The sequence below is a fragment of the Labrus bergylta genome, chromosome 8 (assembly GCF_963930695.1).
Source record: "Labrus bergylta chromosome 8, fLabBer1.1, whole genome shotgun sequence".
NCBI lineage: Eukaryota > Metazoa > Chordata > Actinopteri > Labriformes > Labridae > Labrus > Labrus bergylta.
Genome location: NC_089202.1, coordinates 30,083,360 through 30,103,657, shown reverse-complemented (window position 1 = coordinate 30,103,657; position 20,298 = coordinate 30,083,360). Strand labels below are relative to the sequence as shown.

At 43.1% G+C, this 20,298-nt stretch overlaps 1 protein-coding gene across 4 annotated transcripts in view; it reads right to left on the bottom strand.

Annotated features, from left to right (window-relative positions):
• The window catches only part of ascc3 (activating signal cointegrator 1 complex subunit 3), a 134,965-nt gene that overhangs the window by 54,160 nt on the left and 60,507 nt on the right, over nucleotides 1–20,298 (bottom strand). For all 4 annotated transcript variants that reach the window (XM_065957785.1, XM_065957784.1, XM_065957786.1 and 1 more), the window contains exons 12-14: nucleotides 10,023–10,199; nucleotides 9,575–9,646; nucleotides 6,419–6,553 (exon numbers count right to left, since the gene is read on the bottom strand). In XM_065957785.1, coding sequence (XP_065813857.1) covers nucleotides 6,419–6,553; nucleotides 9,575–9,646; nucleotides 10,023–10,199 — 384 coding nt within the window. The remainder of the gene's footprint in view (nucleotides 1–6,418; nucleotides 6,554–9,574; nucleotides 9,647–10,022; nucleotides 10,200–20,298) is intronic.

Sequence of the window (20,298 nt, the reverse complement as noted above, 5' to 3'; positions counted from 1 at the left end):
TCATCTCTGCTGTAAAAACAGGCTTTTTAGAATGGGTGTGTATGTGACTTCCTGTGCTTCTGCAGCCAGCCTCTAGTGGACACTCAAGGAATTGCAGGATTTTGCACTTCGAAATTGCATTTTTAAACACTGGAGGTTCCCGCAGCAGAAACTCTGTGTCAATAATCACACATCAAATTGACAAACTGAGAAAAACATCATCTCTGTGTCCGTCGCTTGCTTGCTGATGAGTTGTTTATAAAATGATTCTTTTGACAAATACTGTCCAAATGGATAAATGGAGTCTTTCAAGTCATATTGATTTACAGTCATTATGATGATTTCAGTAAAGTCACAAACATTCTCTCATAAGCTTTGATAGAAAAACTGCTTCAACTTGTCTGTTCAACACAGAAAATATCTTCCAAAGACTTCAGCCGAAGTGACTCTGCTGAACATCAAACTGCTGTTAGCGGCACAAAAAAACAGATTATACATGTAAGCATATCGACTCCAAATCTCGGGTACTGCTCTGGTGAACTACTAATAATCATATCGGCATTGCCATGAATAATCAATATTGGTCGACCCCTAGACAGAACTGCGAGCGATTTGAAATAAACACAAGACACTCATGCCCTAATGGAAGGCCAATTGTTCAGTGAAGACACCCCTCGCTCCAGTTAACCTACTGATAAGTTACATTACCTACCCTAAGGCCGTTAGTCACCACCGCAACAAAAACAGCATTGCCACCTCCAACAGACTCAGACTCCATACATGAAAGCTCCAGGTAGTGATAACACCGATACCTTCATCTTGGCGCCCACAACTCAACCATGTAGACCGATGGGCAGCAACATCCCTCCATTCAGCTGGGTTTCACCCAACTAGTCCAAAGACACCTCAAGAAGGCTGGACAGTTGACCCCAGAACCCCCTTCAATTCTAGTTCTGACTGCCCGGTGCCCACCATACCCTCACACAGAGCTTCTTTACCACATGGCCATCACAGCCCAAACACCTTTGCCACTTTCAACAGACCCAGATCCAGGTAGTGACCACACTGATACCTCCTACCACATGGCCCCTCTTGGCCCCCACAACTCAACCGTGTAGAGTGCAAACAAACGAATGCATCTTCATGAACGCGTTATCGCTGACAGCCCGTCTTAGTATCATTTTAAAACAAATCAGATTAGCTACCACGACAAGGTTATTAACTGCATCGTTAGGTATCAAATTATCTGACTTCATATAGATTTTATAAATAAGAAAACTTCACAACATTCACTCCACCCCCACCTCCATCCTTCTGTCCCAATCCGGTCACATCTGGCTCTGAAAAACCCTCAAAGAGGACGGCCACAATGCCGAATTCAAGACTTGAAAGTGTTCAAATCATGGTGGATATGATACTTACAGGTCTTTTATAGGTCAGTCATCCCTATCCAGAAACCTTCTACTTCCCTCTATAATCGTGTTTTTTTTTTATTTTATTTTTTTTACCAAGACTGAGGTTCTATTTAAGGCAGCCATTTTTCTTTTCTCTGATACGTGTGTTTGTCACTCCATCGTGTCAGTCCTTCTCTTCCAGCAGCCTTTGAGCCTGCAGCTCATCGTTGTTGATCAGTGTTGTTGGGGAGCCGGTTTCGGCAACACACTGACAGGTTGTCAAAGATCCGACACAATGAAAGGACCGACGGTGGACGGCACTTTGTTTAAAAATAGCACCAATGAAAGCAAACAGAGACATTAATGAGAGCCCGCTCCGGTGCTGCTGTGGAGTCCCACGAGGCAGCGCAGTGTCTGCACAGCTCGTCAAACAAAGTGACATGAAAAGCTGCACATCTGAAGACCACCGAGATGGAGAGTTAAAAGAGAAAGAAGAGGGGAAGATGTATCAGCACACCTGTACTGTCTAGTATCTCCAACATTTAATAAAACACATCTGTCTTTACTTTTATTCATGTACACTTTACCTGACAAATCTTACAAACAGCAAGCCATAAATAACCAACAAAATGTGACTGGGTGCTACAGATGGATGACATGTCTGTGTAATGGCCTCATGGGACCACAAGGGGTCTCTTAACCTCCACAGAAAAAGTTCCAGTCTCCTCTGGAGGAGTCGCATGGTTTTATCTCTGAGAACTGGGGTATTAAAAAAGAAGAAGAAGGGGGAGGCGGAGTGAGGGGAAGGTGGAGGGGTGGATTGTGTGAGTTGCAGCAAATGAAAGTCAAACAGATTCTGGAATACAATACTCCAGGGAGAGCTTTACGCAGGGTCCCTGCACACAGGGGTGGAGCAAAACGACGCGCTTAACACCCCCTACAGCTATTTCTCTTTACGACTACTTTAAATTGACAAGAGAGATTTTTTCAATTTTAGTAGATTTAGACTCATTTTGAAACTGAATCTCATCCAAAGCTTCTCCAAATCACTCATTGATGCTGAATGTCTAACCTGGTGGACGGAGAGCGAAAGCTTTTGTTTGGATCACACCTGACGACTCAGGTCTGTCGTTGTTTCTGCTCCTCAAGATGTGACGCATGACAGAGAAATGAATCCATCAGACAGAGGGCCGTCGAAAAAGTCTCCCACTGTCAACACGTCTCATGTTCAGATCCAAATCAACAACTAAACGAGTCTGTTTGAAACGAGGGCTGCTCCATTCAGGCACAAATCATAACCACCGTTTTTACTTTTTATTATTGTTAATATTATTGTTTTTTTGATTATTTATTCACTGATGGTTCTTGTGATGGTTCTTGTGATGGTTCTTGTGATGGTTCTTATGATGGTTCTTGTGATGGTTCTTGTGATGGTTCTTGTGATGGTTCTTGTGATGGTTCTTATGATGGTTCTTGTGATGGTTCTTGTGATGGTTCTTGTGATGGTTCTTGTGATGGTTCTTGTGATGGTTCTTGTGATGGTTCTTGTGATCGTTCTTGTGATCGTTCTTGTGATGGTTCTTGTGATGGTTCTTATGATGGTTCTTATCATGGTTCTTGTGATGGTTCTTGTGATGGTTCTTGTGATGGTTCTTGTGATGGTTCTTATGATGGTTCTTATAATGGTTCTTGTGATGGTTCTTGTGATGGTTCTTGTGATCGTTCTTATGATGGTTCTTGTGATGGTTCTTATGATGGTTCTTATAATGGTTCTTGTGATGGTTCTTGTGATGGTTCTTGTGATCGTTCTTGTGATCGTTCTTATGATGGTTCTTGTGATGGTTCTTATGATGGTTCTTATAATGGTTCTTGTGATGGTTCTTGTGATGATTCTTGTGATGGTTCTTGTGATGGTTCTTATAATGGTTCTTATGATGGTTCTTGTGATGGTTCTTGTGATGGTTCTTATGATGGTTCTTGTGATGGTTCTTATGATGGTTCTTGTGATGGTTCTTATGATGGTTCTTGTGATGGTTCTTGTGATGGTTCTTATGATGGTTCTTATGATGGTTCTTGTGATGGTCGGGTTATATATGTATGTTGGGTATCGTGCACTTTGGATTCTTTTCTGTTGAATTGTATTTAATTATTTTTAGTATTTTGCATCTGTTCTGTTCTTGCTGTTGTTTATGTTCTTCTGTGTTTGGTTTAGTTTCTTGTTGTTTGTCAAAGCACTTTGTAAACCTGTGCTTTTAAAAGGTGCTATATAAATAAAGTTATTATAATTATTGTTATTATTTTGATTGATGAGATCATGATTATTAAACACGATTTCTCTTTGATATTACAACATGTAAAAAGCAGTAGCTCAGTCTGTAGAGACTTGGGTTAGGAATCGGAGGATCGTCAGTTCATGTCCCGGCACACACCAAAATATGGAAGGTGGTCTGGTAACTGGAGAGGTGCCAGGCAAAAAATGTGGATTACTGAATTGCTGAAGGGGTTGCACAATTCATTTTGAACAAGTTGCATTGTTAAAACTTCCTTCAGTCCTCCAGTCGTCCGTTCATGTTTGAGTTCAGTTCAGTTCGATCAGACTGAAACACCAACAGTTCAGATTGTGAGGAGCATGCAGCCTTTACAGGGTTTGACTTTGATCACAGTGTTGCTCAGTCTGTGGGCTCCCATTATGTATATTATAAATTCACCATTATCTGCACTTTGTAAAACAGGTTAGGAAAGCTCTGTTGAGTGAGAAAAGAGAGTGTCAGTGCCTCCTTATAGACCCCCCTTCATCCTGGCTCCTCGTCCGTTTACTCCTCGTCTTTTCGTTGTTAAGACACTCCAATAGGAAACAATAGAATCAGGTTGATTTTGTCACTGATGCTTCTTCACGTCGCTTGCTGTTAGGAGCGTACTGATGTAGCTCTAGCTCTTATTTTATAGTGAACTTTTAACTCTTCCATTCAGACTGCAAAAGTAAGCACATAACTGTCGCTTAAACACAAAGGAAAGGGAACATAAAACAGACCGCACAAAAAAATACAGCCCAGTATACAACCTTGTTAAAGGCCCAGACACACCAAGCAGACGGCAAGGAACGAGTGGCAACGAAGGCCGACTGTGGTGTTGCCTCACAACACTTCTTTTCTTGGCCAAAAAGTTGCACTAGAATGCACCGCCAAGACTACAGCCGTTTAAACATTTTGTTTTCTTCTTCTGCATTCTATTATTGTTTTGTATAACATTATTAAAAAAAAAAAAGAATAATGATGTAAGAAGTGAACTATGTCTGGATAAATGAACAATGTTTGGATTGCCCAATAAACACAAAGTTGCAAAAAAAAAAAGAAAAAAAGAGTGATTCCTCTTACCAACCGCGACAACGCCGACTGACGCCAATTCAACATGTCAACTCGGCCAAAAAAAGGCAGAAGGGGGCCGACGGGTAGTGACAGAGCTGGACACACCGCAAAAACTAGAGCAACGATCGCTCACCGTCGTTCCAACTAAGACCAACGGCCGGTGATCTCCTTGGTGTGTCTAGGCCTTGACAACATCCAAATAATTCACAGGTCATACACATCTTATCGCTTGATTCTCCGAAACAAAAAGCCTGACAGAACACAGATCATAAACAGACAGAACTGTGGGCGTTTAGTGTAGAAGGTGCTCTCCTGGAGGTTTTCATTGTCATACCAAACCGCCTTTCATAACCAACCACAAACTGTATTTAACAGGGATTGATTCGAGTGGTTGCATTAAGATATCTAAGCTTGATTGACAGCCTCTCCACCCCCCCTGAGATTAAGCCAATTAAATAACATTAGGGGGGGGGGAAATATAGTGGAATCACTTCTGACTTTTAAAGCTGGATAAATAAACGCTAAATTATATGGGTGACCTTAGAGGTGCTTTATTTCACTGCATATGCATATTGGAGATTAAAAAACACCTATAAATATTAATGCGGGGCAATTTCCAGAGTGCAAATAGGCAGTGCATTATCTCTGTGTGGGCTTAGAGTGGAGTCAGCCTCGATGCCTCTTCCTTCAGCAGAGCGGGCCAGACCGACAAACACTCAAAAGACGGACTAATGGAGTGGATAATACTCATTATGTTGGGACACAGGCAGAGGAGCTGGGAGTGAATCAATGCACAGTTAGTGCATGTGCAAGGAGATTCATTCATTCCTGTACATATTCTGTAGGAGCAGTTTCCTTTAAAGTTCTGTTTTCAGAGACTAACTGGGACTCAATGACACCGTTTGGAGTCTGTTGTCTCTGTTTCCAGTTTTAGAAAGCGTGAAAAAGTGATCTGATTTGTATACATATCCTATTTAAACAGAGGGAAGATTAGAGGCGCATCAATCTTGGCTCAGCCCCAGGGAACAAAGGAAAAGGTTACTAAATTTATCACTCTGCCTTCTGTTGCAGGAGATTTAAATATGGGAGCTGCAGTCTGACTGACCATCCTCTGAGGGGGAATGTAGCTCCGCCTCTGTGTACCCTCGCAGCGCAGGCACCATTAATTATACACGCTCACACACACACACGCTCACACACACACATGCTCACACACACACAGCTCTAGTGCATTCCCACACTCTCATATAGAACTAAAACAATGTTGTTTTGAGTTACAGGGATGTTGAGTTGTGCATCAGGACTTCCTGTTTCTGCTGATGGACACAGTTCATCCAGAAGTGTGAACGTGCAGGAGGGTCAACATGTCAACAAAGCATGCAACATGAGTCATGTGAAACATGCTCTGTGTTGTTTGTGGTTCTCTTTCATAGCATTCGTTTCTATGTCTCTCTATGGGAGCTAACTAGCCTAACAGCTCGTAGACTGGAGCTAACACCTCTGTCGCTGAGCGCTAATAGCACGGGCACAGTCCATCTTACCCTCACTGTGAACAAACTCCTTCACTCCATAGCTAACCCAATAACCAATAAAATAAACTCATTTCTATGATTATCTAAATGAGAAGCTGAAACTTTCCAGCATCTAAAGATGGAATCAAACAGAAAATGAAACCTCTACCTGTTTCTCACACTGGCCGTAGTCAGAACTCTGCTCGGGCTGGAAGTAGCACGTCTCTCCGTGGTTCTTTGCCATCTCGATCAGTGCCATGGCCGTTCTCACCGTGGCATTACGAGCGTGGACGAACACCATCACCTGTGAAATACAAAGATATGAGCACAAAACCATGTTTAACACAGAAGGTTGGATGATGACAATAAAAGGGTGATAAAGACATTAAATCATGATGGGGAATTGTAGGTGAAAATGTGTTTAACTTGGTTTTTCTCCACGGTTAATAAGATTTTTTTAAATTGAGTTTGGGTGACCATTTTTGAAGCAGGATATCAGGAGAGTCTCAGAGCTGATTTATTTGACTAAATGTTCTGAGGAAAAAAATACAGTGTGTGTAAATATGCGTCTAACCCTGAATGGTAAATGGACTTGAGCTTGTATATTTCTTTTCTCATCTTCTGACTACTCAAATCATTTTACACTGCAGGTCACACCTACACATTCACACACTGATGGTCGAGGCTGCTGAGGAAAGAGTCCATCAGAAGTAAATAATCCCATTCATACACATTCATACGAATGAAGCAGCAGGAGCAACTTGAGGTCAAGTCCGTGCCCAAGGACACATCGGACATGTGGCCGACTCTGACCTTTATCTGAACACATCTTCAGACAAATTCAGTTTATCTAACCGGGCATTTATAAACTGTGTGTTTTGATTGTTTGGTTCAGTGAAGTAAAAACGACTACATCAGAATATAGAGATGACATATTAGTTAAGAAACCACAAACTGGAGGTAAAATGATCAAATTTACTCTCCTGTATTTACCTGTAACCATAGCAACACATATTGTTTCATTTGAGAAATAGATTATTGCATGACTGCACAAAACTGCAGGAACCAGCTGTGTGTGTGTGTGTGTGTGTGTGTGTGTGTGTGTGTGTGTGTGTGTGTGTGTGTGTGTGTGTGTGTGTGTGTCAGAGGAGACCGCGGCAGCAGAAGTTATTTGTTGAAGGTGTTTTATCAGCGTTTGTCGGCAGAAACCGCACGGCCCCGCAGCTTATTAAACTTCTTTCTGGCAGCGGGCTTTCCCACCACGAGGGCGCGCGGAAAATCATAAAGGAAATTTCATCCATCAGATCCTCCCAGATGAAATGAATATATGTCACAGCCACTTTCTGACAATTTAATACGAGCGAGATTTGAGGCGTCCTGAGCGGAGCTGCGGCCTCAGCGGCCTCCACCGTCAGCCGGACTGGACCATTGTATCGCTCGAAAACCACCGAGATAAAAAAAAATAATTCAGTCAGTCGTTTAAAAGAAGTTTAAACGTCCTCAAGGGCCACAGCAAGACTCGTATAAAGAGCGTCTCTGAGGGAGATAATGAGCAGCAGAGGAGACGAGGAAAGAGAAGAATAAGAAAGTGTGTGTTTGTGTGTGAAGGTTTTTGTTTGTGTTTGTGTGTCTGTGTGTGTGTGTGTGTGTGCACGTGTGTGTGTGAAGGTTTGTGTGTGTGTGTGTTTGTGTGTGTGTGTGTGCGTGTGAAGGTTTTTGTGTGTGTTTGTGTGTGTGTGTGTGTGTGCGTGTGTGTGCATGTGTGTGTGTGTGAAGGTTTGTGTGTGTGTGCATGTGTGTGTGTGTGAAGGTTTGTGTGTGTGTGCATGTGTGTGTGTGTGTGTGTGTGTGTGTGTGTGTCTGCGTTTAAATGAAACGATGCAGACAGGATAACCACTGTGCTCAATAGGAATTCAACTCCTGCAGCAGATGGCAGATAAACGGTTAAATCTGAATTCACAACTCTGGCGTTCCCAGCGGGCTCTCTGAGGCTGCAGAGAGGGAGTGGATGGGGGGAGGAAAAGGAAGGGGGGGGAGTAACACTGGGGGAGATAAAGACTTCTGAGACTTTAGAGAACAGGTGTTTGTTCGGTACGCAAGAATATTGACTGCAGGAGTTTCTATTCAAAGGAAAGAAACGTGGAGTTGTATTTAAATACATCTTTTTGAAGATCCAGTAACGTTACTGTGTTCTTTTATTTAAAGGCACAGTTTGTCGATTCCACCACCAGGGGGCTCTCAATCTGATCTTAATAACAAAAGATGACACTGACCGTAGTCATGACGACCGGGTGAAACCGATCTGAGGAAGAGAATATGGCTGTGTCCGAAATCACTCACTTATTCCCTATTCACTATATAGTGAGTTTAATGCAGTGGACTACATCGTGCACTCACTCAGCAAAATTAAAAAACATTTCGGACACTGCTCGCTCGCTCACTCACCGGCCGCTGACAGTGACGCCATTGTTGTCGCGCAACTGAAACGTGCAGCTTAGCAACGGCCGAGGATCAATAACAATGGTAAATAACAGCATGAATTTCCATGATAACTCACATTATACTGAGTGTATTTTCACAAAACATTTACAAATAATAAATACTTGTAAAATATTGAATTTTACATAAGGAGACATATTTTCCAAAAACCAAAACTAAATTATTTATGCTCACAGACTCTGGTTTCTCGTCTAGAACTCGTTTAGGACTAACATCACTAAAGTTGACAATCTTTTAATCGTTATTAACACCGATCATAGATTTCAGTAAAACGCTCTGAATATGAACTTTATTGACTTTCTGTGTTCATGCTGGTCGCTCCTCTCGCCCGTTTGAGAGCAGCCGAGTCAAACGCCACTCTCCGCTCGTAAAAACCTTTTGAACCGCAATGCATGATGGTATATATTGCTTGCATAGTGACCATCACTCATACACTACTTTTCAAAATGCATTGTGGGATACATTGAGTGGACTATACAGGGTATGACCATGCTCACTCAGAATTCGGACAGCACTACAACATGGCGTGATTTCGGACACAGCCTATGTTTACAGACGAGCTAATGTATCAGAGTCTATCTGCTTCCTTATGCAGCGGTCTTTGACGTGACATACGGTGTTTCCACGGCAACCATAAACACAGGGATTTCTCTGGCTTTAATAACTGTTGGAAAAACGTATTTGAGGTAATGTAAGAACTCAACAACAAACAAATACATAACAGGTTTGAGTCCATTTTTAATTAATCTATACATTTGAATGTAAACATTGTGATAAAATTCGATATCCTGTACCTTTAAGTTGTATGTTTCTTGCCGTGACTCACCTGATGGCCGGCCTTGACCTGCTCCAGAACTTTGTTATAACAAACCTCCTCCGTGTCATGAAGCTGCTGGATCTAAAAACAGAGTCAGAGTAACATAAGAAACTCATAGTTACCTGCTTTGCTTTATCTTTATAAGATACACAAACTGGCTACTTTCATAGGTAAACATGTACAACTCAACATGATCTAATTCTTACAAAGAGTTTAATCTGACAGGAAATCATTATATTTAATGTTTGATATCAGGTTAGTCGAGGGTATCTGTGCACTGAGAGGTTTTCTGTTGAAGGTGTTTCTGATATAAACCCCATCTATCTTACTAAAATGTAGTGACTACAAACTTTGAAATACCGATGAAGTTAAACCTTAAACCTCTCTGACTATACCTTCAGAAGGCCTAATCGACCCGGGCATGTTACAGTAACCGATCTTTATACTGTTTTTTTACCTTGTTGTTGCTTTTGATTCCAACAAACGTCTGTCCGAGCGGCACCGGCCTGAAGCGACTGTCGAAGAAGAAGAGGCCGATGTACGGGTTGACATGGAGGAAGGAGGCCACGTCCAGATAGTTGGGTAAGGTGGCTGACAGTCCCAGGATCCGGATCATACTCTGAGTGGACTCCACCTGAACATGAGACAACGAGAACGTGTCACAGTTACTCAGAAATCAAGTGAACTGCGATAGAAAGGCAGAGCAGCTTACATCTGTGTTTCTGGGATTTATTTCTTTAGTAGTATTTCAAATGTTTATAACCCATGAGATCTAGACATCCTGCAGGTTAAACCAGCTACACAACGTTAGGCCTATAACTGTTGCTTTTTTATTTTAAATCATTTATAACAGGAACATACACACATCTCTGTTTGTAGCAGAGCTGCAGAGGAGTTCATTACTTGATGTTAGCCCACTGTCTTTAGTCGTGGTTAGCCTGAATGCAATAAAAGGCCACTTCTCTTTTTGCAGATCGATGAAGAGAGTGAGTCCTTGGTAGGCAACTGCTGCACCAACAACCACCCAGCGTCTTATTCAGAGCGTTCAGAGAGTTGGTTCAATGTTTATTCAGTCGCTCTGTTCAGCAGCGATCCTGCTGAAACCTCTCAGCCCGTACCGTTTAGCAACCTGCTACACCAGCTAACCAATCAAGTACTCTGTGAGGGTAGCCCTGGTAACTAAGGGCGCACTCACACTAGGCAATCTGTACCACGCCAAACAAGTTTGACCCTCACAGTCCAGGAGACAATCGTGCTTAAGCCCGGTAAGGGACAACTGGGCCGAGTGTGAGTGCGCTCAAAGAAAACACAAGCTATCAGATGATGATCACAGAGAAAGTGAATTTGTGTGAACAGATGGCCCTGAGAGTGTTAGTTAAATAACCGAAAACAGATTCATTATATAAAAAGGCAAAGAGCGCCTGACAGACTGTTGGAAAAAGTACTCATGATTGTTTTTGTTTTAAAGACAAAGAAAAGTTAAATAATTGATCTTATCAAATCACATCATTTGAGCATTTCTTTAGAAGTGAAATAACAAAAAGATTTAGATTCAAAAATCGTGATGAAGTTGAATAAGGATCAAAAGTGTTTCATCCGAGCCCCGAGGTCTGTGCCTCTTGTTCTGAGAACAAGTAGATGTTCTTGCTCGTGTACTTCTCTGTCTTTATTTTGTCTTTGAAACCTGAAGAAAATCCAATATGTTGTGTATCAACGTGGGTAAGAAGAGTAAAAATAATGGAGGGGCTGGGGGGGGGGGGCTGCCCTATCTGTGAGCCTCCTGCTGGATGTGACAGGGAAGATTGGTAAGGCCTTTAATGTGATGCAGTACCTGTCAAACCAGCCCATCAAGATAAGACCCAGCCAATCCCTAGAAGCAGCTACGCAGTGCACTACACATCCACACGGCTTCCTCACACTGCAGAGGTGTGTGCTCCGTTTTTCACCTTAAACAGAGTCAAAGTGTCTGCAGGCGATCTTTGTTCTCTACTCAGCTGTGCAAGGCGTGCAGCGTCCGTGTTTCAGGCGGCTTTTGTTGCATCATAAACTTTAATGACAACATCATCAGGTGATTGTGATTAACAGCTCGATGTACCCTCGCCTCGAGCAGAGCGAGTAATGAGCCTGTTAAAATCAAATGTAAAAGGTCACAAAATTAGGTAGCGTGGTGATCTGAGAACCATGTAGCTCACAAAGCGACAGAGCAGTGACCACGTCAAAACGTTATGTCTTAAAGGAAGGGTTGGTCATTCTAGAAAACTAGCATGATTTTGAAAGTAGCATTCCCTCAGTGCTCCGTCTGCACCTCCTCCCCTCTGTGCTCCCTCTAAAGCCACGCCCCCTCACTGAGCGCTGTTTCTCCAGAAGCGGACCTCAGCTCATGCCAGGGGTAGAGAGCGAGCAGGGAGACAGGGAGGCGTCTGATTGGTTCATCAGATTGGTACCTCGTGGCAGACATTGGTTGAAGTTTTTACAGACTTACAAACTGATACAGGTGACAGATTCTCTTTGTTCCTTTTTCAGAGAACATGAGTTATTAATCTCTGTCAGGACCTAAAAACAATTTCAAACAAAATCTTAAAAAGTGGATCTGGAGGAAATGACCAACCCTGACTTTAGTGTATTTTAATATAATGTGTTTTTGATAAAGTTATCATACTGGCATTAGTTATATAAACCCAACACAGCAGTTTATGACTCAAAAAGTACCTGACTTTAAACAGGTATTTATCGGAGGTACAGATTAGAAAGCTGCAGCAGCACCAGGTCACAAACGTCACAGCTGCAGGAAACATTTCCCTTTAATGGAAGCCCCGAGCGAGCTGCATCACTGTGAGATAATTATGTGTATGTGGAACCAACAGACGCTGCTTTTGCAGTTGCAGGCGTATACTCAACACTAAAAGGAAAGCACACGACATAACAAGCGACACCCCTGATCCACTGCAATCTCAATTTAAAGCGCTTCAATCAGGTCGGCCATTCAGACAACTTTCTTTTATAAAAATAATTTGTCCCAAGTGCAATTCAGTTAAGTCATAAATAAAAAACACACAAGAACAAAGCTCCCATCAGTTAGAAAGTTCATACCCACAGCCATGATCATGTAAAGTCATTCATGTGTTGTATAACGACTTTATGTATAAGAGGAAACCGTGCTCAGGCCCGGTTAGTCCTGGAGCAGTGCGAGTGCAGGCCAGCGGGGGAATGGGGAGGGGGTACAATCATGCTTCAGCACGGTACGGGACAGCCTGGTGTGAGTGCGCCCTAAGAAAAGAAAACGCGGCCGCCGACCCATTAGCCTGGACTCACGCTGCCCACCTCCTTGGAGATACTTGTTGTCTTAAACTAAAGGGGGGTCTTTTCAATCAAACCAGCACTTCACAAGATTTATTTACTTTACAACATATCTCTTTAAATGCAGGATTATGACCTAAAGAGGGGGAAAAGCTGTTAAAAAAGGGCACCACCAGCCTGGTCTATATAGCTTATTAGTACCAGCACGCTAAGCGCAGAAGCAGCCGCTTGCATTACACGATGATTGGGGACGAATCTTCAGTCCTGTAAGGTCGCAGTCAAAGGGTGATGGCGGTTGCTGCTGTTTATGACAAGATGAGGTGTGTCCAGAACACAGCTTTAGATAGATAATAACGCCGTGGAATACCTCTCTAATCATTTTGGTGAATTGGTCACACTGGTCAACAGGACGCAGCCCTAAGACAAAAAAAAAAAAAGGTTTTAAGAAAAATCAGCCATTTTCCTTTTCTTCTTTTTCATTCATCCATTTTCCTCCGCTTATCCGAGGTCGGGTCGCGGTGGCAGCAGGCGAATTAAGTCACCAAGACTTCCTTCTCCCCAGCAACGATTTGCAGCTCCTGCTGGAGGGATTCCCAGGCGTTCTTCTTCTTGCACAAACAACAAACAAAACGACAGAGTTTCCTAAAGCTGTATTGAGCACAGCAACCCTTTTATAAAAACTGGACTGAATTGTGTTTTGACAGCCCGATATATTTACATTTGACCTATACTATAAAACTTAGTTATGATCATTCTTGTAGGCTTTCATAATCACATTGAGGCCCTTACTTCTAACAGGCATGCCTTATGTGAGCTTAAAGAGTAAACGGTGAGGTGGACGCTGTACAACAGAGCCACATTAAAGGCCTTTGTAATAAAGGTTACAGAGGGACTTTATCTTCAGCGCAGAGCATAATTGGTAGCAGAAAATGTAGTGTGAACCAAAGCTCTCCCAAGCAAAACATCAAAGTGATAACTGGTTCAGTAGGAAAAAACATTTGCATAAAAAGAGGGACAAATATCATTCAGTTTACGGGGATTTCCATATTAATGTGTCTGAAGACCTGAACTTAAGCACCGAGCGCTTCAGAAGCAGCCGCCTTAGTTCCTTCAGCACAATCAATTATAGCAAGCCGTCAGGTGTGGCAATAATTGGACAGAGGGATGAACAGGGGAGAGGGGAGGGGGGAGGGGGCTGCCTGGTGAGCTGCTGGCACACAGGGTGTTTTTCTGTCAGAGGGGGGCGGGGGGCTACGAGCTGTTTACACATTCTCACACAAAACACAACACATGCTTCTCTGCCGGCCACACACGGGTATAATTAACAGCAAACAGAGTAAACCTGCTCGTTTCTTTTCATGTACAGAAACATAATCCTCTGTAACAGAGACAGCATTAAAGGCTTCAATGTTTCTCTATTAAATCTACATCTGTGTACAAGCAAGTCATCTACAGCTCCCTCAACCCAAACCATCTCCCAGTGTCCAGGCTTTGATTTTCAAAATGCTCCTATGTTCACCTAATTAACAAGGAATTTTCATAGACATGAATAAGGTGCTCTGACAGAGTCTAACAGGAAATATTTGGCTTTCCTCACTCAACTGAGCTTGTTAGCTTGTTTTACGAAGAGGAGCAAGTGGTGCATTAATAATATCTGTGTTGAAATTTGGTGCTTTGTCTTGTGTCAACACTGGAGAAAAACTTGATTTGGCTCACTGCTAGTCGTTTATTGTCAACAGCTCGTCAATACAAAACACCACACTTCCTTTTGTCCACCTTCAAAATAAAAGCACCACGTCACACTGTTTGCGAGGGGAAACAGACAATTCACAAATCAAAGAAGAATATAGGTTGAGAAGGCTTTTTCAAAATGGTGACCACAATCGCCAGGCTTCATAACGCCTCTTCAGAGAGCAATAGGTGACATCGCTGAGACGACGTCCATGTTTTATACAGTATGGCACATCTAAAGTTACTCCCTCTACTAACTGTTGTCCCCATTTTCATCCAGTTCTTTTGCTGCTTCCTTTGACTTCTCTACATCTACAGTCTTCTGTGTTCTTTTGTATCCTCATTTCTTCCCTTCATGACATTTCAAGCTGCCTCCTATCCATCTTCTTTTTCCTTTTTAACCTCCATTTAACTGCCTCCCTCTCCATCTCTCCCTTGAAACACTTATTCCACTCCTCACTCAGTTCCATAACGTTTCTGAATCTCAGAGAGGCAGCGGCCTTCGACTTTAACCACCTAAATGTAGTCAGCTCATCCTTTAGTCAAAGTGGATATTTGTGCCAGTCTTAAAGAGATTCCCTCCAGTAGCTCCTGAAATAACTGGACGGACAGCCTGAGAAGAGCTCGCCTCTGACCGCGGCTGTCACCAGCAGGGAGGCATAAAAACAACTGCTGCAGACCAGCGGAGATGACGCTGTGGATACTTTGACTGCTGGTGCGTGTCAGCTGTAATGGGACATGGAAAGGACTTTTTCAGGGTCACAGGAGGTAAATCAGAGGAGCACCAGGAGGAGTACACACTGCATACATATGTTTTTCTTCCTACTCATTGAGATGATAACCCACTCCAGAGGGAGCTGTGACAATACTGTTCCATCATCGTGTTGTCATTACTGACATAAATCAACTTTGTCGTTGGAGGGGAAGAAACAGACACTAGCTATGTTTACAAGGACACACACTATCAGAATAAAAGACTCTTCATGTAATCACCTCAATCAGAAGAGGCTGATCCTATCCAGGCCCACGTTAGATCCATGTGAATACTAGTTCTGATCATTTCTTCCTGGTTAGTGTGACACTATTCTACTTGTGCATGTCTGCCTCTCTTTTCAGCTGCACATGTCTGGAGGTCGTCCTGAGCTCTCCCTCTGTTCAGCTGAGCGTGCAGCTTAATTGCAAGAAAAGAAGACACGAGTATTGTTTGCAGTACTCAATGCAGGTCCATTTAAAAAAAAAAAAAAAAGAGCCACAGATCCAAGAGAAGAAAAGAATGACATCTCTTGCAGACATCGATGGGGGCGAGCAGAGGTGCAACATCTGGAGGCGTTCAGCGACAGAAGTGTTTGTTTGCAGCCCAGGTAAAGTTGATTTTTACAGTAACTCTGGCGCGCTTAACAAAAAAGCTGCTTTATATTAACGATCCCTCCTCATGTTGAACTTTGCATTTGGAAATCACTGTGTGATATTTTATGGAGCATGGAGTCAAGTCACAGATTTCCTAGCAGTTAGGTCGAGCCCCATGTACGGAGGCTGTACTCCTCCAAGTGGGCGGCCTGATTTCAAGTCTGACCTGTGGCTCCTCCCTCACATGTTATGGCATTACGGTGATACCGTAATCAGTCCATTACACCAGTTTAGACGCAGCCAAAACTGCCAAAGAGGAAAAAAGCAAAGAAGAAGTAGAGACCATATAGAGAGATTGTCTGTATTTTTCACTGAATTGAGGCATGTTCATTCAAATATCCAGCGGTTAACGTTTTGTCCCAATACTCTTTAAAGATATATGTTTGGGGCTTTTGCCTCTATTTAGATAGAGCACTGGATAGAGTAGGGAACCAGGGCGAAAGAGAGAGAGTGGGGAATAACTGCAGTAAGAAAAATCAAGCTCACCAAGAACTGTACTTGGGAAAAACTCAGGAGGGAGGTACGGCCAATCACACAACAGTTCTACATGGATGTGTTTTACCTTTGGTAACATCACTACTGGCTCTACAGACTGTGATAGTGATCATATCTTTGTGTTTATTGGCATGATACACTGAAAAAACTATTTTAGATACAGTCATCTAATTTCGAGTCACTCCTAGAGTACAACGCAGTCATTATTTTTGGTGTTTTCTTTCTTTTAGTAACTGGACTTGTTGGGTGAATTTGGCTTAAAATAAAGGCAATTAGATATTTGTGTCGAGAAATTGGACAAATAAATTTGTTTAGATTTGTGCAGTGTAATACTTCCATTCAGGTCTCCAGCTGTGTTGTGACAGCATGCATGCAGTCTGCTGGCACGCAGACAGTCCAGAAGCTTCAAACTTGTGCACTGCAGCACAACCTCCAGAGGTGTTAAAGGTGCACAAAGCGCCCAGTCAGCCCCAAATGCAGTAATATCAGCTAAACCTGCAGATAAATGGGCTGTGAACCGAGTAAACAGCGGTCACATGTACGGACCAGTTTTCAATTACCTTTGCGGTTAACCCTGCAGAGAGGTCCCCATCGCTGCAGAGCACGGCAGCTCATCCCTGCATCCCCGTCTCTCCGTTCCACCCTGCTCTGCTCTCTCTCTCTCTCCTCTCAGAGTAAAGCTGTTCTCCATGCATGTTGGGCGCGAGTCCATCATACTTCAGTCATACTCCAATGGGAAATAATAATTGTATTCTTTATAGTGGAAAGTGTGTAACTTTTTCAATAGCAGCGTTGAACACCTATTTAGTAGCTTTACGAGGTTTGATGATGTGATACTCCTGCTGCTAATGGTTTCTAGGTCAGGTGGATGTATTGAGAGCTTAAGAGCTGCTATAAAAAGCTATAATAGTACAGAAGAGTCATCGAGGAAGGCTACTCTTACCTGTTAGCGGATGTAACCCGCTCGTCGTTATTGCTTTTTTTCATTGCCGTGGATTACAAACGATGAAGTAGGATTTCTTTTGATTTTAACTGACTCAAAGAGTGTGCAGGTAGAGTTGTGTCTCAGCTGAGTTGTTCTGCTTACATACAGCACACACTCTCAGCTCTGAAGAGGCTGAGTCACCTCACACAGACGGCGTGCTTTCAGGGTCAAAGGGTCATTCAGTGGATGAGACTGGAGACAGGATGAGTCCGTTTTAAAACATCTCATCTCTTTCTTCAGTCATTAGTTTCCCTGAGAACCACGACGCATCACGGCAGCTCATCAGAATGTGGCTTGAATGCAGTGGTAAGAAATTAAGTGAGCTCAAATCCTAAAAGCATCACTCACAGACAGGTAGGTGGAGATAAAAGTCCAGAGCCTATTGGAACATAAATTCAGGACAATTTCTCAGACTATCAGGGATTCATATCGTCTGATTTTCACTTTCAAACGTGTCTCACACAGTTTATGTTAGATATGTTCTCAAACAAAGGAAATGCTCAGTTTGGAAATCTAAACACTGATTGGTTTTTGTACTACAGCTTCAAGCTGATTTGTTGCTCAGTGTAAATGTTTGATCTACAACAGATTGTTTGCTGTACTTTTATGCACGGATCCATTAAGGAGATAAATTGCCATCAGACTACGGCTGACGGCATCCAGGTCTATCCTATCGGATGATTGTGTTGCTCTCCATACGGCCTCTTTGTCCTGCAAACAGGAGAGCCTGCTGTTAAGTGATTGGCAAAAGGGGATCTGGAAGACTTCTCAAACCATGCTGCGTGTACATGTTCTACATTTTTGTGCAGAATCTACAATTATTGGTTCATGAAACTGATCCTACAATTCTTCCTCTCTGAGCCTGTGGGCATCATGGATGATCTTGAAACCAGACTCAATGTGTACCTTCTGTCAGGACAGAGGAGAGAGATGCAGCAGCATACCTGCTGCAGGAGGAGTTCATGCTGCAGGAGGAGGGCATGCTGCAGGAGGAGGGCATGCTGCAGGAGGAGTTCATGCTGCAGGAGGAGGGCATGCTGCAGGAGGAGGGCATGGTGCAGGAGGAGGGCATGATGCATGAGGAGGGCATGATGCAGGAGGAGGGCATGATGCATGAGGAGGGTATGATGCATGAGGAGGGCATGATGCATGAGGAGGGTATGATGCAGGGCATGATGCATGAGGAGGGCATGATGCATGAGGAGGGCATGATGCAGGGCATGATGCATGAGGAGGGCATGATGCATGAGGAGGGCATGATGCATGAGGAGGGCATGATGCAGGGCATGATGCATGAGGAGGGCATGATGCATGAGGAGGGCATGATGCATGAGGAGGGCATGATGCAGGGCATGATGCAGGAGGAGGGCATGATGCATGAGGAGGGTATGATGCATGAGGAGGGCATGGTGCAGGAGGAGGGCATGATGCATGAGGAGGGCATGGTGCAGGAGGAGGGCATGATGCATGAGGAGGGCATGGTGCAGGAGGAGGGCATGGTGCAGGAGGAGGGCATGGTGCAGGAGGAGGGCATGATGCAGGAGGAGGGCATGATGCAGGATTGCCTGCAGGATCTGTAAATCTCACCTAAAGAGAGTCTTGTTATCTTTTGATCAAAGGAATCGTTTATATTACATACTTTCCTGTTTAGGAACAATGGACGTGTTGGACATACCACTGTATTTAAAAGGATTCTTAAATAATTCATTTGTAAAGAAGCATCTGCTTTATTCAGTGTTGGCATGACAAGCATGCTGGGTCCTGTCCTCCTGCTTGTTGTTAAAAACATAAAAACATGATTTTTGGACTCAAAACGCTGATATAATTAAATTCTTTAACTCCCTGAATATATAAAAACAAACATTTTAATTAATTAAGAAGCATAAAACACATAAAACTCCCTGGTTGCACTAATTACTCCCTCTCCCTCTCCTGCTTTAAACTCACTCTCCCACACACATGCTGAGTCTCTCCCTTTGTGTCTCAGTCTGCAGCCTTCACTTCACTGGTGGTGGATATCACGAGTCAAGATGGAAAGTGACTGCTGCATGACATGATGCTGATGCAACAAGAGAATAAATGCACAGTTACTGTCTGTGAGCCTCTCCTCCTCAGTCTGCGGCTGAGCTTCAAACGGTTTTGTTAGCACACTGAAGGTGGATAAGAAATGCAACTTGGCAGAGAAGTACTGGGTGGAAAATAAAGAGATATTTCAGTAAGTAAGTCCAAGTCCAGGGCCGTATGTAAGGACCTACTGACTGAAATTTTTAAGAGTAACAAGTACCGTCAAGTCCAGTATGTAAGCATCTTATATAATACTACACACACAATCATAAAAAGTTCAACTATGTCCAGCCTTGAGCCGTTTTCACATGTGCAATCCAGCTAATTTCTAGATAATTTCAGGAGGACTGCCTCTGAAATCCTCCTGATCTGGTTGTTCACACATGTACCTTACAGTGTGACTCTACCCCGGTCAATCGGGAGGGGTAGCGGGGGGTCTCCTGAGGTAAAACTTGACTTAAAAAGAACGATGAGGAAGTAGCAGATGAAGTAAAACAGAGTCCGGGTGAAGTCTGAGTGAAAAGTTTGTGGTCTGTTTGTGTTCACACATGCAGCTCCTCCTGAAAACTTCAGGATCTTTTTCAGGATTTTTGTGAAGGTGTGAAAGCACTAATGGTCTGTATTTAAGCAGATGTTTCCCACCTCTGTAACACAGAGCTGGTTGGGTAAATCCTGCAGGTTATATTTCCTGAAACAATGAACTCCCTTGGTGTTAAAGAAAGTGGGCGTCAGTTTTTGCTTTAATTTCTTCTTA